This window comes from Coptis chinensis, chromosome 1 (genome assembly GCF_015680905.1).
Source record: "Coptis chinensis isolate HL-2020 chromosome 1, ASM1568090v1, whole genome shotgun sequence".
NCBI lineage: Eukaryota > Viridiplantae > Streptophyta > Magnoliopsida > Ranunculales > Ranunculaceae > Coptis > Coptis chinensis.
This window is the reverse complement of record NC_141456.1, coordinates 37342626-37360314: the sequence shown is the minus strand read 5'-3', so window position 1 is coordinate 37360314 and position 17689 is coordinate 37342626. Positions and strand designations below refer to the sequence as shown.

Genomic DNA, 17689 nt, shown 5'->3' with positions numbered 1-17689 from the left:
AGACTTCATGCATGTAGATACATAAGTGAGTGGGCATGTGAAAACTAGAGTGACTCAATGGCTGTTGGACTAAATGAGTTGGTACTTGAGTAACAAACAAAGTAAAGAACAAAGGATTTGGGCTCTTTACAACAATTGACCAGATGACTCAAACTAAAATATACCCCTCACACTTTTAACTTAAACCTGAAAGTCATAAAATTACTAACAAGATGACTCATATGAACTGTGTTCAATGGAAGTAGGCAATGTGACAGCATAGCATTGACGGACTTTAGACTAGGTGTAAAACATTAGCACATTAACTAGCTAGTTTTATAATGAACATCATTATATGCTTGGTCTGAGTTAAATGCCATCAAGATGGCTCATGGAATTCAAATACTGCATGCAAATTACCCGAATCACAACCAAAACTAAACTCACGTACATGGTCTGATTCTAAGAATAGATAAAAATAAGAGCAAGAATAGGAGTAAAAACAATGACCCATTTATCCCTACATTAAAGTATATTAAAGACCATGTGATCTTGATCATTGTGGATGATCAAGTTTGTTTGCTGGGTACATATTCTAATTTGTGAACTCAATGATAAGACATCCAAGTATAATATTTTTCATAATGGCCTCTATATATTCATATACAGTCAAGAATTCATTTAAAAGTACATACAAGATATAAGATTCTATAACTTGATTATACCTTTGCAAGATTTCTCACCTCCACCTATTTTGGATCACTATATTAACTGGAATCACATCACATGCATGCATACTAAATTAACTTACATCGACACATGCATTAACTTCGAACATACAAGTCTAGCTAAATATCCAAATCCTAAAGCCTAAACTATATAATTTTGGGACCCTATAATTTTAAGATATAAAGGTGGATCAATTACTTTCCAATTAAGTACATAATCAAAATTTATGCCTTGATCTGTTATGGTGTAGTGCAATCTCATTATATTATCCAAAGATATGTATAAACCAGTACCAATATTGCTTGAAGAGTACCATAAGCAGTGTTCATCAGTTCAGTAGTTATATTCATATCAAGTCATCAGAAATCTTGTGATAGTTTTCAGCAGACTCATCAGAGACGTTGATTCTTACTCACTCATCAGACTCAATCACTATCCATCTTGTAAGGACAGCATGGATTGGGCATCAAACAAAGAACCGAAACCAATCAAATGGGTATTCTTAAGCAATGTTATAGTTACATTCAAAATATAGATATAAACAAAATTATATATTTAATTTTATTCTATTTTCAATTAGACAAAAGGACTGTTAATTTCAAATAAAATGAAGCAGTACCATGTAAATTCAAGCAAGTAAGCAAATAAAAAATTCACCTTTGAAGCAAGAAAAACCGAATTATACTGGTATTGACCCTAGTTTCGCAATGGATTCCCTACCAAAAATAGACAATTCGAAAGTGAGAGATGAGTGATAGTTGAAGAACGAAAACCCTAGAAAATGAAGAGGATGGTGAATGGATACTTACTAAATTGAGCGACAGTGAGAGAGAATCAGAGAAGATTGAATAGTGGCATCAAGAGAGAAGATTGAGTAGCGACAGACAAGAAGTGTTTTCCGGTTTAAGAAGATTGAGCATGCGATAGAAGTAAAGGAAACCCAAGTTTAGAGGAAGAGAGTGTTATGTTTTCTGGTTTGAGGAAATAATAGATGTGCGCGATTTTTTGTTCTTTTCCCTCTCACGAAATTTTGAAGTGTTTTTGGTTTTTTAAATTTGCAACCTTTTTCACACGGTTTGGTCCAATTATAAAGTGTTTCAAAATAATTTTAGAAATCCTTTTGAATTAATGTAACACTTAGCGGCATTCTTAATGGTTATAAAGCGTAGGCGGCTTACCAACGGCAAAAAAGTGTTACAAAGCCAAAAAGGTGTGTGTTACAAATATTCTATTATGGTGTAGTGGTAGCAAGTTCAAGCTCAAAGATAACTAAACCACCTTGGAGGTTTCCCAAATCTGAGAGCCTCAGGTCTTTGACATATTGAATACAATGGGGACGGTCCGGGGAGGTGCGTTTCGGATAATGACACCGCTTCTCCCGACATTACCACCAAACTCAACATCCCGCCTATAGTTGAGTCTTCCAAGTCCTTCACGGTGAAGTTTTGAGAATTTCTCCACCAAAACTTTGGCTGTGGAAGAATGAATGTTCTTGAGCCTTTGGCGAGCTTTCATCTAACTTTTAACGATGAGTGGCTTGAACTAAGAATTTCGCCATCCATGGTTGAAAACTTAGACCAGCTTGAAGGTGGACTTAGATCTTCACTATCCGTGTTTGAGCAACTATCATCCAGATTACTGCATTCTTTTGAAGCTAATGAATCTTCTTTTTTTACGTCTCTACTTATTTCCGGGATGAAAAATGAAAAAATGTCTTGTCTCCGATTTCAGAAACAAAAATCAATGTGAATGCGGTAGTGAAACCTGACTTTGCATTTGCTTCTAAGATTGCTGAAGGACTCCCTTTTGCAAAAGCAATCAGCGAAAATGCTAGAACACATCCAAGTAATACAATAACTATGGAAACAAAATATGGAACTTGTATGAGAGGCTTCTTCGGTTTAGATATATCTTTAGCAGGAAGAGTGCCTTTCTGGTTGTCGTGACGATCAATCTCCGATTTTAGTTCAATGAAAGACTGTTAGGGTTTTGGAAAATAAAATACTGAAGATCATCCCTAAAATCCCTAAAATTTAGAAGTGAGGGCGAGTTCCATTCTTAATTTTCATATGTATTAGGTCTTATAAATATATGGGCCGAACCTTGCTTATGGGGTTTAAGCCATTTGGGTATTGGTCGCGGTTTTTTATTTTCTATTTTTCATTTAAGGGCGCCTAGTCTACAAACCACTGCGCACCATATTTCATTTCTATTTAACCTAATTTTTTAGATGGTATTTTTCTAACTAATTAACTTAATTAAGATGTATATTAATAATAAGACTTTTGGAAGTCACATTATAAGTGATTTTGAAAACTTGGCAAAGTCACTTTTAAAGTGATGTTGAATACATAGATATTACATCATTTTATAAGTGACACGGTGAGTGACAATACCTTTAGAGAGTGATGTTGAATACATAGATATTATATCACTTTATAAGTGATACAGCGAGTGATGTAAAAAAGTGTTACTACATCACTATCACGACATCACTAATTAAAATGATGTTGTATAACTTTACTACATCAGCTTCTAAAATAAGTGATGTTAAAAAAAAAATTGTGATAATTATTACATCACATGCTGGGAAAAGTGATATCATAGTTTTCTTATGATATCACTTCACTGAAAGTGATGTAAAGTTAGCGATGTCATATGTTATATTTGTTGTAGTGATAAAACTAATCGATTTTTTTTTTTTATTATTATTGTTAGGTTTAATAATAGAAGTTTGATTGAAATTTTGTGAGAATACCCAATGTGGCGAAGATAATATTGAAGCTACTTGAATAGCAAGGTATTCCCAATCACAATAAAAAGAATTATAATAAACACTACTTAAAATGCAAAACTATATTTGTCGAGACATTTATTCCCTTTACATAAAATACAAATATGTTTTAGGGTTATTAGTTCAATGCATTTGCATCAAGTTTCTGATTTTCCATTAATTATTCTTTGAGGTTAGTTTAATGTAGTACGTTGTATCCCGTTTTCAATTTCTCATTAATTATTTTTTGAGGTTAGTACAATGTAGTTGCATCAAGTTTCCGATTTCCCATTAATTATTATTTGAGGTTAGTTCAGTGCAATTACATCCACTTTATGATTTTCCGTTAGTTATTCATTAAGGTTAATTTAGTACAGTTGCATCTAGTTTTTGATGTTTCGTTAATTAGTCTTTGAGAGTAGTTCATTGCATTTGTATCTAGGTTCCAATCTCCTGTTAATTACTCTTTGAGGTTAGTTCAATATATTTGCATCTAATTTATGATTTTCCGTTAATTGTTTTTCTAGGTTAGTTCGATAATTTACAATTTCTATACAGTTTGCATACATGTAAGAGTCTGTTTTTATAAACTTATTTTCGTTTTGGGTTCCTAATTACTTGTAATTACTCATATGAGAAGGCTAAAAAAGTGGATATTTATACTTTGAGGTCAGTGCGATGCAATTACATCCGAGTTCCGATTTCTAGTTAACCATTTTTTGATGTTATTTCAATGCATTTGCATCTAATTTCTGATTTCCCGTTAGTTAATCTCTGATTTTAGTTTAATGCAGTTGCATCCAGTTTTTGGTTTTCCGTTAATTATTCTTTGAGGTTAGTTCAATGCAGTTGCATATAATTTCGATTTTATGTTAATTGTTCTTTGAGGTTAGTTCAATGCATTTGCATCAAGTTTCTGATTTCTCGTTAATTATTTTTTGAGGTTAGTTTAATGCAGTTACATCAAATTTATAATTTTCCGTTAATTATTCATTTAGGTTAGTTCAATGCAGTTTCATCTATTTTTTAATGTTTAATTAATTAGTCTTTGAGATTAGTTCATTGCATTTGGATCCAGTTTTCGATTTCTCGTTAATAACTCTTTAAGGTTAGTTCAATACATCTGCATCTAGTTTCTGATTATTTATGCTTTGAGGTTAGTTCGATATAATTATATCCGGTTTCTGATTTCCCGTTAACTATTCTTTGAGGTTATTTCAATGCATTTGCATTTAGTTTTCGATTTCCCACTAATTATTCTATGAGGTTAGTTCAATGCAGTTGCATTCAGTTTTTGATTTTATGTTAATTATTTTTTGAATTAAGTTCAATGCATTTGCATCCAGTTTCCGGTTTCCCATTAATTATTATTTGAGGTTTGTTTGATGTATTTACATACTGTTTCCGATTTTTTGTTAAATATTTTTCAAGGATTTGCATTCAATTTCTAATTTTCCGTTAGTTACTATCTGTCGTTAGTTTAATGCAATTTGCATAAAGTTTATGATTTTCCGTTAATTACTCTTTGAGCTTAGTTATGTATTTGAATCCAGTTTCCGATTTTCTTATAATTACCCAATGTGGTGTGTAATACCAACTTTTACTGATTCATCTGTAGTGTCCTTGCAAACATGACATAACAAGAAAATTATGCTTAATTTACTATGTGGGATCATCGAAGATTATCCAGTTTCCGATTTCTCGTTAATTATTCTTTAAATTATGCATGACTCACTATGTGGAATCTTCAAAGATTATCTACGAACGGGGTGTTGTTATATTATTATTCTAAAAAAGATTTGCAAATATGCATAACTATTATATATTAATATTATATTGATCACTCAACCAAATTTCTTATAACGTGAAAACCTCACTCTCCATTAAAAAAAAAAACTCACATTTGATAAAATCCTTCAACTTCATTTTTTTGTTTAATAATAGAAGTTTGATTGAAGTTTTGTGAGATTGCCTAATAAGGTGAAATTCATATATATTGAAGCTACTTGAATAGAAAGGAGTTCCCAATCATACGGAAAGAGATAAGATAAACATCATTTTAAATGCAAAACTATACTTATCGAGACATTTCCACAACATATAACCCAACTATGTTTTGAGGTTAGTTTAATGCATTTGCATCTAGTTTCTGATTTTTCGTTATTTATATTTTGAGGTTAGTTCAATGTAGTTGCATCCAATTTCCAATTCCCGTTATTTATTTTTTGAGATCAGTTCAATGCAGTTGCATCTAGTTTCTGATTTATCGTTAATTATTCTTTTCGGTTAGTTCAATATATTTGCATCCAATTCCTAAATTTCTATTAATTGTTCTTTGAGGTCAGTTCAATGCATTTGCATACAGTTTCTGATTTCCCGTTAATTATTATGTGAGATTAGTTTAATGCATTTGAATCCAGTTTCCGATTTTTCGTGTTTATTATTTGATAAAGTTGCATTTGCATCTAGTTTCCGATTTCCCGTTAATTATTGTTTGAGGTTAGTTCAATGAGTTTGCATCCAGTTTCCGATTTCCCGTTAATTATTTCTTGAGGTTTTGCATCTAGTATATTTTTTGAGATTAGTTCAATGCAGTTGCATCCGGTTTCCGATTTCCCGTTAATTATTTTTTAAGATTAGTTCCACGCATTTTCATTATGTTCCCAATTTATAATTAATTTTTCTTTGAGGTTAGTTCAATGCAGTTTAATCCAGTTTTCGATTTCCCGTTAATTTAATCTTTGAGGGTTAGCTCAATGCATTTGCATCCAGTTTCTGATTTTCCGACAATTATTTTTTGATGTTAGTTTGATGTATTTGTATCCAAGTTTTGATTTTCCGTTAATTATTCTTTGAGGTTAGTTTAATGCAGTTGTATCTATATTCCGATTTTCTATTAATTACTTTTTAAGATTAGTTTAATGCTTGCATTTGCATCCAGTTTTCGATTTTCCGTTAAATATTATTTGAGGTTAGTTCGATGCATTTGCATCCGGTTTTCCATTTCCCATTAATTATTTTTTATCGTTAGTTTCATTCAGTATTATATATATTTTAAAATATTTGTCATTATTGCTTTGCCGTTGTTATTTTTTTTCATTTTCTATTATATTTTTTGTATAATTGTTTTTAACTATGCTTTGAGGCCATGTTAAAGATATATTCGAAATAAGTCGGTGTTTTATCATAGATACTAAACTTGTATGATTTGTAATAGATAATTAGTTTATACAAATCACCTATTTTTTAGCAATTTTTTTTATTTGATCAAATATAAAATAGTTTCTACAAATCACCTATTTTTTAGCAATTTTTTTTATTTGATCAAATATATAAGAATTGGAACACTAAAAGTGTTTGATTCGTAGTAATAAGAAATTACCTTATACAAATCACCTATTTTTTTAGTATTTTTTTTTATCAAATATATAAGAATTGGAAATACACTCAAACTCTCCAAATATAAAAATTAGAAATACACTCAAACTCTCCAAAGAGATTCCATGTACGTGAGATTGTAGGCTATTAGAAAATACTATCTTTCATATTAGAGTGCCACATATGATAAAAAAAAAGTTAACTCTCATATTAGAGTGCCACATAGGAGAGAGAAAATCATCCTTTAAAGGTCTCTGCTTTAGTATATAGATAGTAGATATCGCAATATTTCATGATATCTATCGAGATTTCAGAAAAGGATAAGATAATATCCAGAATATGGATTTGATACATTCAACTGATACAATTGTAATTATGGTTGATATATCCTCAAATATCGCAATATAATCACCATATACTGATATTTAAAAAATATCGTGAAAATTTACATAACTTTTGTTTTAACAATTACTCCTTAAAAATATCACCAAATCAGCTCTACCAAACATCCCGGACTCGTCTCACAAAAAAGCTGTAAAATCCAACCCAACCAACAATAACTCTACTCAACAATAGTAATTCACAACAATAATTCAGAAGAAGATTATAAAACTACAAAAAAAAAACGAAGTCGAACTCGAAGAAGAAGAGAAGATGATGAATAACCATTATCTCATTTATCACAAATACTTTCAAAAGATATTGGAATCGATTGAGACGATCTAGGTAATTCAAATGATAAATATAGTGATTCTTCGTCTTTGGTTGTTGTTAGAAATGAAATGGTTGTTTCTGTTGTTAGTAATAATAATAAGAGGAGAAGTGATCCTAATTCCCGCTATTCGCTCCAAGAATTAACTCAGAGAATGATCAATCTAAGCCGAACGTTTCCAACAGTGGTGTGAAGAATTCAAAAGGTTAATAATATAAAAAGGTTTTGGCATGAAGATCAACATCTACTAAATCATCATGGATAAATTTTGATTTTTGGATAGCTTTCCCGTCGTTCATATGTCTGTCTATTCATTTTTTTTTGTTTTGTTTGTGGTTTTTTTGTTTTATTTTTTGCTGGATTCTGTTCGTCTCTTCATATCAAACACCGTCTGAAGAAAATAAAAATAAAAAGAGGTCTAGTGGATAAGGGATATTTGGTTATATGTCTAAGATATATCATAAAATATCTCCAAAATGTCGATGATTTTTTTATATTTATCGATATATTGTCGATATTAACAAATATGTGTATGTAAAAATATCCCCACACAAGATGATATATCGATGAAATATATGGAGATTTCAAAAGTTGATATATCCCCATATCTTGATATTTTGTACTATGGTCCAAACATACTTCGTTAAAGAAATTCAATGTTTTGGGGGATAAAAAAACATTTGATACAACAACTTATTATACAGAACGACTCATTTTTGGTTAATTTTCAATTCTTTAACCAACAAATGTGCCATCAGTATCCTGATTCACCTTTTCATACCTACCGTATAACTAAACATTTAAAATAGCTCGGCTGTCATTTGGCCATATGATCCAATGGTCAGTAAAAATGATATAGCTAAGGACTTGGGAGTTGGACTTAGGTCCTAACTAGCTTTCGAACCCATCCTACGAACGGGTGTCATTATATTAAATTATTGTAAAAAATATTAGCAACTATGTATAGCTATGAGATATGAAAATTATATTAATCAGTCATTCAAATTTCTTGCACCGCTCTCTATAAAAAAGAAGCATCAAACCTTAATAAAACTCATCGACTTCTTTATGCTGTTAGGTTTAATACTAGAAGTTTGATTGAAGTTAAAATGCCCAATGTGACGAAGATAATATTGAAGCTACTTGAATAACATGACATTCTTAATCATAATAAAAAAAATTATGATAAATAGTACTTAAAATGTAAAACTATATTTGTTGAGACATTTATTCCCCCTACATATAATACAAACATGTTTTAGGGTTATTAGTTCAATGCATTTGCATCAAGTTTCTGATTTTCCATTAATTATTCTTTGAGGTTAGTTCAATGAAGTACATTGCATTCAGTTTCCAATTTCTCATTAATTATTCTTTGAGGTTAGTTCAATGCAGTTGCATCAAGTTTCCGATTTCCCATTAATTATTATTTGAGGTTAGTTCAGTGCAATTGCATCCACTTTATAATTTCTAGTTAATTATTTCTTAAGGTTAGTTCAATGCATTTGCATCCAATTTATTATTTATGCTTTGAGGTTAGTTCGATGCAATTACATCCGGTTTCTGATTTCCCATTAACTATTCTTTGAGGTTATTTCAATGCATATTTGCATTTAGTTTTTGATTTCCCACCAATTATTCTATGAGGTTAGTTCAATGCAGTTGCATTTGGTTTTTGATTTTCTATTAATTACTTTTTGAGTTTAGTTCAATGTATTTGCATCCAGTTTCTGGTTTCCCATTAATTATTATTTGAGGTTTGTTTGATGTATTTGCATACCATTTATGATTTCCCATTAAATATTTTTCAAGAGTTTGCATCCAATTTCTAATTTTCCGTTAGTTATTCTCTGATGTTAGTTTAATGCAATTGCATCCAGTTTCCGATTTCTAGTTAATTACTTTTTGAGTTTAGTTTATTGCATTTGCATAAAGTTTTCAATTTCCCGTTAATTACTCTTTGAGCTTAGTTATGTATTTGAATCTAGTTTTCAATTTCCTTTTAATTATCCAATGTGGTGTGTAATACCAACTTCTACTGATCCATCTGTAGTGTCCTTGCAAACATGACATAAAAAATAAATTATGTTTGATTTACTATGTTGGATCATCAAAGATTATCCAGTTCCCGATTTCCCGTTAATTATTATTTAAATTATGTATTACTCACTATGTGAAATCTGCAAAGATTATCTACAAACGAGTGTTGTTATATTAATTATTCTAAAAAATATTTGCAAATATGCAGAACTATTATATATTAATATTATATTGATCACTCGTCCAAATATCTTATAACGCGAAAATCTCACTCTCCAATAAAAAAAAGACTCACATTTGATAAAACCCTTCAACTTCATTTTGTTGTTTAATAATAGAAGTTTGATTGAAGTTTTGTGAGATTGCCTAATAAGGCGAAGTTCATATATATTGAAGCTACTTGAATAGCAAGGAGTTACCAATCATACGGAAAGAGATAAGATAAACACAATTTTAAATGCAAAAATATACTTATCGAGACATTCTCACAACATATAATCCAACTATATTTTGATAAAGTTCAATGCATTTGCATCCAGTTTCTGATTTTTCGTTATTTATATTTTGAGGTTAGTTCAATGCGGTTGCATCTAGTTTTTGATTTCTCGTTAATTATTCTTTGTAGTTAGTTCAATACATTTGTATCCAATTTCCAATTCCCTATTAATTATTCTTTGAGGTCAGCTCAATGCATTTGCATCCAATTTCCAATTCCCTATTAATTGTTCTTTGAGGTCAGCTCAATACATTTGCATCTAGTTTCTGATTTTTCGTTAATTATTCTGTGATATTAGTTTAATGTATTTGCATACAGTTTTTTATTTCTCATTTATTATTTGATAAGGTTACATTTGCATCTAGTTTCCAATTTTCCGTTAATTATTGTTTGAGGTTAATTCAATGAATTTGCATCCACTTTCCAATTTCCCGTTAATTATTTTTTGAGGTTAGTTCAATGCATTTGCATGTAGTTTATTTTTTAAGATTAGTTCAGTGCAGTTGCATCAGGTTTCTAATTTCCCATTAATTATTCTTTAAGATTAGTTCCACGCATTTGCATCATGTTTCCAATTTATAATTAATTTTTCTTTGAGGTTAGTTCAATGCAGTTGCATCCAGTTTTCGATTTCCCATTAATTTAATCTTTGAGGGTTAGTTCAATGCATTTGCATCCAATTTCCGATTTCCCGACAATTATTTTTTTATATTAGTTTGATGTATTTGCATCTAAGTTTTGATTTTCCGTTAATTATTCTTTGATGTTAGTTTAATACAGTTGTATCCACATTTTGATTTTCTATTAATTACTTTTTAAGATTAGTTTAATGCTTGCATTTGCATCTAGTTTCCGATTTCCCATTAAATATTATTTGAGGTTAGTTCGATGCATTTACATCCAATTTTCGGTTCCCCATTAATTGTTCTTTGACGTTAGTTTCATTCATTATTATATGTGTTTTAAAATATTTGTCATTATTGCTTTGCCGTTATTTTTTTTTTTCATTTTCTATTATATATTTTGTGATGTTATTTTTTGTATAATTTAATTTTCCACATGTAATTTGTTTTGGTTTGGTATATAATTTATTTAAGCCCAACGTCCACTTTAACTGAATATATATATATATATATATATATATATATATATCGGTTTGGCTAGGGTGACATCCTTATCGTGACATCCTACCGTGACATACTACTGTTCACGTCCTTAAAGCCCAACCCACGAACTTAACAAAACACAAAACAAAAATTTGTTAACAAAACCTTTGGCAAACAGTGTCCGAAACCAAACTCCAAAAACTCCAAACTCCAAACTCCAAACTCCAAACTCCAAATTGAAAAACCCACTCCGGCATCCCACTCCGACATCCCACTCCGGCATCCCACGTCATTGCAAGCTTGAAGGACAGGTTAGTTACTTCCCTTGTTTTGGTACAATCAGCTATGTCTGCCTTATTGTTTTATTGGGATGTTTAGGGAAATTGTAGTGTTTGTGTTGTATGTGAGGAGATGTATAGTCTTGATAAAAAGAATATGCTCGAGCAAATTCTTTATGTTCAACGGAAAATATATTCCACCATTTATATTGGTTCTGTGTAGTGGAAATATGAAGCAGCTTTCAATCGGGTAAAATTTTTGATGATTGAGTTTTCTAAATGCTTGCTAGAATAATATTTGATCAATTTTATGAAATTTATGAAATGCTATATATTTATGAAATTTTAAAGCATATTGATTCTGGATGCAAATTTGTCTTGGCAAATTTATCGAAATAAATTTTATTACTTTCAGTTAATCTGTGTAGTCTCCCTTGTCATGCTAGTCTGGTGTTGAATTTGCCATGCAGGTATTATATAGTCTTGATATAATGGCTGGTGTTCATTGCGACGCCGATATGAATCTGATAGAAATCGAAAAAGATGTAGTTGGTTCTTCGTCTACTAAATCTCTTGTTCAAAGCATGCCGATATTAGTTGCTCCGTATGTAGGTATGACTTTTAGAAGTGTTGACGAGGCAAAGACTTACTACAGAGAGTATGGTCAACAAGAGGGATTTGAGACTCGTGTTCGGACGACGGAGAAGAAGGGAACTGATGTGAATGTGGTTACTAATTGTTTATTTGTTTGTGCACGTGAAGGTGCCCCTAACAAGAGAGATTTAGTGAGATTAAGAAATACATCGACTATCCGGTGCGGTTGCGAAGCTAAAATGCGTGTTAAGAAAAGACTACATGAAGAGATATACGATGTCAGCATTGCTCATAATGAGCATAGCCACGGTTGCGTGACTCCAGCAAAGAGAATTTGCATGAAAATTAACAAAACTATGCCTGGAGCAGCAAAGAGCTTGACTGAGATTTTCAGTGATAACAGTTTACCTGTTGGGAAAGTGGCATCTATTTTTCATGGGGAGGAAGTTGGGTTTACAAAGAAGGATTGTTGGAACCATCATTATGGTTTGTCTAGAAAGATGCCTAAAGAAGGTGATGCAACAGCCGTGCTAAACTATTTTATGCAGAGGAGTGCGGAGGATCCCCAGTTCTACTATGCTATTGATCTAGATCAAAATGGGACTGCACTAAACTTTTTCTGGGTTGATGGGAGGTCTCGAGTCCAGTATAAATACTTTGGGGATGTTGTCTCTTTTGATACCACATATCGTACCAATGCATACTCTATGCCTTTTGCCCCCTTTACTGGAGTCAACCATCATTTGCAGTTGGTTAAGTTTGCACTACACCATAATAGGATATTTGCAACACGCACCTTTTTTTTTTTGCAACGCTTATGTAAGCGTTAGCAAGTTGTCAACGCTACATAAGCGTTGCTTTATTTCGGTGAATTTAAGGAATTAATTGCTAACGCTTAAAAATCATTTGAGAAGTGTTACAAATTAAAACACTTGAAATATAAAACATAATTTTACATTCTCTCCTCTCTCTCTCACCGCCGCTATACTCTACAGTCTCCTCCCTCTCTCTCACCGACGCTACACTTTTCTGTCGCAGCGTCATAACTAATGAGAGATAAATCAACGAAAAGAACTTAAAAGAATTAAGTTCTATCTTGAAAATAATAACGGATAAAATAAAGGAAGAGATAAACCAATGTTTGTCCATCCTCTGCCGCTATTTTTGTCCCTTCTCTTATCATCCATTATCGAAACCGCTTCCTAAGCCACTTGGAGTTCGCTCAACCACTGAACGTGTTTTGAAACTCTCGGGGGAAGATTTTCACTACACAAATCTCAAACATCCTCTCAGTTAATTTAACAGACATGGGGTCATAACTATTATTCGATGAACCTTCTATTGCATCTCCTCTGGGAATGGAGAAAAAGGTGTCTCCTTTTCTCCCAAAGTTTGATCTTTTTTTTCTGTTCTCATTTTTGAATCTTTGTTCCAGTTTTGTCATGATTAAATGGAAGCCTTAGAAATAGAGCTTTGGACGGATTGAGGTATGCATCTTTGGTCAGATTGTTTTTCTTTCTGTTGAACTTGGGTGGATTTTGTGTTGTTCTGGTTCCAGTTAGTGCTACTTAGGCAAATTGCATGATTTATTAAAACTAAGAGATTTGCTTTCATGAATTTACTGTTTCCTAGCTTATTTTTATTTTTCAAGTTCATGCCACTCATTATTAATAATATTTTCTTCTTAGATTTATGTAAAAGTAGATCCGAAGTTGTTGTGAAGGCCTGAGTTCACTAAGTACATTGTTTGCATTCTGTTCTGTAACTCCAAGTTGCTATGTTGGAGCACTTTTAAGTGTTGTCTGTTTCTTTCACTTGAAGTACTTTATAATTCTAAAGTTGCATATCTTGTCTTTATACTTGAGCTATTGCAACATAATGAACAACTAACGTAAATGTCTGAACTAATGCATTTTGATTGGACATATAGTTTTGTTAGATTTAACTGCATTTAGTTCAGGTTCAGTATCTAATTGGCGTTTGGTAGCAATATCCTAATGTGACAAAGTTAAAAATTAATGGGCTCTATTTTTTTTTCACGCACCAAGTTCTTGGAACTTTTTCGCAAAACCAACTAGCCAAAGGAAATTGTGGTAGGATCTTCAATGGAATAGTGGGAAAAAGGATGTTGGTAGGGTCTACATTTGCAGCATAGGGGGGGGGGGGGGTGGGTGGGTTCGACCTTTGTCTCAAACTCTCATTTGCTTAATAGGAATAAACACCAATAGCAGCAACTTTGGGTTCTCTTGGGATCGCTTACAGGTTGATGGCAAAACAATTAAGTGTTGTTAAGCTTTCATTGTATTTGTTTGATCCAATTATATGGCTTCAAGATATAATTATATGATTGCTCTTTCTTAGTTAATTATCCCATGTGGGACTATATTAATATCTCAACAAGCCCCCTCACGTGTGGCGTTACTTGAACCTAACACGAGGACAATGTACTTGGGAAACATCTAATAAATGGTCCCATTTGGGCCAAATACAATTGTTTGCTCTGATATTTTCTAAATTTGGGCATCCAACTCAAGGAACTATATACTATTATGCAAAGCTTTAATTATCCCATGTGAGACTATACTAACATCTCAAAAGATACTACTACTTGATATGCAGTGAGAGAAATTCCCACATAAAAAAACTACATTTTTCATGTCACTAGTTTTATATACTATGTCCAAGTGAAACATAATTGACCAACTGAGTTGGCGTTTCTACTTTGGTATTGCAGATAATATGCACTTAAATCACAGTATGTTCTGTATATATCTTCTTACGTATGAAATAACTCTCTCTCTCTCTGCCCCCTTTAAATAGGTACCAATCGGGGAGCTGCCATGTTAAATTTAGAAACTGGAGCTGTATCGTGGTTGTGCCACAGCAAAAGTGGTGTCTTCTCACTACAATTTAACGAGTCGGTAATATTGAATGTTATTTAGTTTTGTATAGTATGGATAGGTGCTCTTATGCCATCGTGAATGTCTGTTTACTTGGATGTATTTATTCAAGGGGTCAAGGATCTATGTGAATAATTTAATATCTCCACTTAAACTGTCAGAAATTATGAGTCCAGGTTTTTAGTAGGCTTGGTTTTGGTTAGATGCAATTTGTACGTGTAGTTGCAGTTTTTCCCTTCCATCTGTTGAATAGGGTGCAAACATTATATTGTATACTGCATATCAGTATTCTGTTATGCAATCTATCTTACTCCTGGTCCTTTCACAATCATTTCATCGGAATTCCGATTGGCTGTGCTCTTCATTTTACATTTTGTTTTATTATTGCAATATGTTTAATTTGATGTAAATGGCATCTTATTGTTGGGTTGTCGTACTAGTTACTGAAGTCTCGTCCCTGGAACTTATCATGTTTATCTTTTGTTGCAGGGAAATGTTATGCTGTGTGGCTTCAGAAATGGTGGAATTGTAACAGTTGATGTTCGACAAAAACAACAAGGAACAATGGTTTCTAGACATCGAATACCTTTCTCATAAAATACATATCATGAGGATTCAAGTAGGAATGCTCAGAAACGGACTAAGGCATGGTTTGAGGTATTGTGCTGCTTGTCTATGGCCTTTATAACATGTTCAAATCTAAATGCTATTATTCTTTATTATTTCCTTCCAAAAGCTTTGTATTTTCATCCAACATATAGACTTGAGAATTTTATCAAGCAATGAGTTTACAAATATATTGATGTTACTGTACGAGTCACAATTTTCTGCTTTTTGGAAGTAGCTTCTTACTTAGAGTGCAAGTTTTTACAAGTATGAAACAATAACAAGCATTATGCAAATAACTTCAATGGATCAAATACTCAATACTGATTATATCGTCATATCCTGAACTTACGTGGAATTGATTGTAGTCTCGAAATTTGTGATTGGATTCCATTGTTATGCTTTGCAGGTCAAAGGAAGTATACATCCTTCTTGTACCATTTTTATGCCTTCCTCTATCTCCAGGTACTGATAGACAAATTAAGCATCAACTTTTTAACCTACATTTCTTATATGAGATATTGTTGAATTTTTTCAATTATGATTTTGTAGTTTGAAAACACTTCAAACCGATGACTAGTACTTCTAGGCAAGTTCAATAGATGACTCGGTAAGTTTTTATATGAATTTATTTTGTGATAGTCATTTAATGTTCTCCATAAAGTTAATCTTATCTTGAGGTGGTTTCGTCCTTCCAAAATGACATGTTATGATGGAAGTTGTGCTGGTAGATTAAAGTAATAATCAATGTGGTGATGTAGTTGCAGGATGCTTTATCATATGTTATATGAAGATCTATACATTCACGACAAATTACTATTTATCTTATTTTATTTTGTTTGTTTATTTATTTTTCTGGAAAGAGCACATAATATACAGTGTAAAGTTTCTTGAAAGCAGCCTCTATTTTAGCACCCAAGTCCCCCATTACATGATAAGTGACTTACAAACCCCCTTCCACCCACACACACACACACACAAACTTATACAAGTGGGAATCAAACCCAAGGCCTCTTGATACAACCACCAGGGCCTTGACCACCTGAGCTGTTGGACACTCTACAAACTTATGCAAGTGGGAATCAAACCCAAGGCCTCTTGATACAACCACCAGGGCCTTGACCACCTGAGCTGTTGGACACTCTACAAGCTACTGGGGTGCACGTGGAATGCCTTTTTGTCTTTCATACTTCAGAAAAATTTCTTCGAGCTATCTTATGTTCTTTTGTTGTAGATGCTACTCTATTTACTCTTATGTTTGAAGTATATAGTGAACTATTCTTGAAGTGTGATTCTGATTTCAAATGTATATATGTACAATTTTACAATTGGATTTTATTATAGATCAAACCATATGATCACCGCCTGATTCAGAGAGGATCTGTTCAATATTATGAAGGGCATGTAAATTTCCACTCACAAATACAGCTAGGAGTGGATCCATCTGAGAGACTAATGATGTCAGGTACATTATGTTTTTAATATTTGTCAATTGTTGTTTGAAGTTTTCAAGTAAATTTCGAAGTTAACGTCTTTGAGATTTGTACTAGGAGGAGAGAATGGTAACGCGTGCGATTTAGAGCATCAAGATAGGTGAGCTGCTCTTTGGGAAGAAAGTATCACATTCGCACCCCACAACAAGCTTTGGCCAGAACCGGAGGTACTTCTCTACCATTCACTTTGGGCTTTTCTTTGGTAGTGTATTTTTTTCTCTTGGTTTTTTACTCATCAATCTTCTTTGTGCAGCAGAGCTAATGGGAAAATCGGTGTTATGCCAAAAGTATGAAGAATATTTGTATGAAAAGAATCACAGTTAGGGTGCATGGCTTGTATCTGCTGGTGGGTTCTTTATTTTTTTTCATTTACCATAGGGTTTTGTAATTAGCAAATTATTTTAACTCGATTTGATCATTAACAGATGAGGAACTTGACCAAGGAAGAATTTGTCCACATTCTTCGCTGCCATAGCACTGGATTCGCAAGGGGGAGCTCCAAATATAGAGGTGTCACACTTCACAAATGCGGTCGTTGGGAAGCTCGTATGGGACAGTTCCTAGGCAAGAAGTAAGAAATCTTCGACTCGACGTAGCCATACATT

The 17689-nt window shown here is 32.5% G+C and overlaps 1 protein-coding gene and 1 long non-coding RNA gene across 2 annotated transcripts; both read left to right on the top strand.

Annotated features, from left to right (window-relative positions):
- Positions 1 to 11982: 11982 nt before the first annotated feature.
- LOC147523820 (protein FAR1-RELATED SEQUENCE 5-like) lies at positions 11983 to 13535 on the top strand. Its single transcript, XM_086572519.1, has 2 exons — positions 11983 to 12507; positions 13521 to 13535. The coding sequence occupies exons 1-2, from the start codon at positions 11983 to 11985 to the stop codon at positions 13533 to 13535; spliced, it is 540 nt and encodes a 179-aa protein (XP_086428645.1).
- Positions 13536 to 15504: 1969 nt separating this feature from the next.
- LOC147523819 (uncharacterized) lies at positions 15505 to 16202 on the top strand. Its single transcript, XR_015197043.1, has 3 exons — positions 15505 to 15642; positions 16001 to 16056; positions 16144 to 16202. It is a non-coding gene; the product is annotated as an uncharacterized LOC147523819 (long non-coding RNA).
- Positions 16203 to 17689: the final 1487 nt, after the last annotated feature.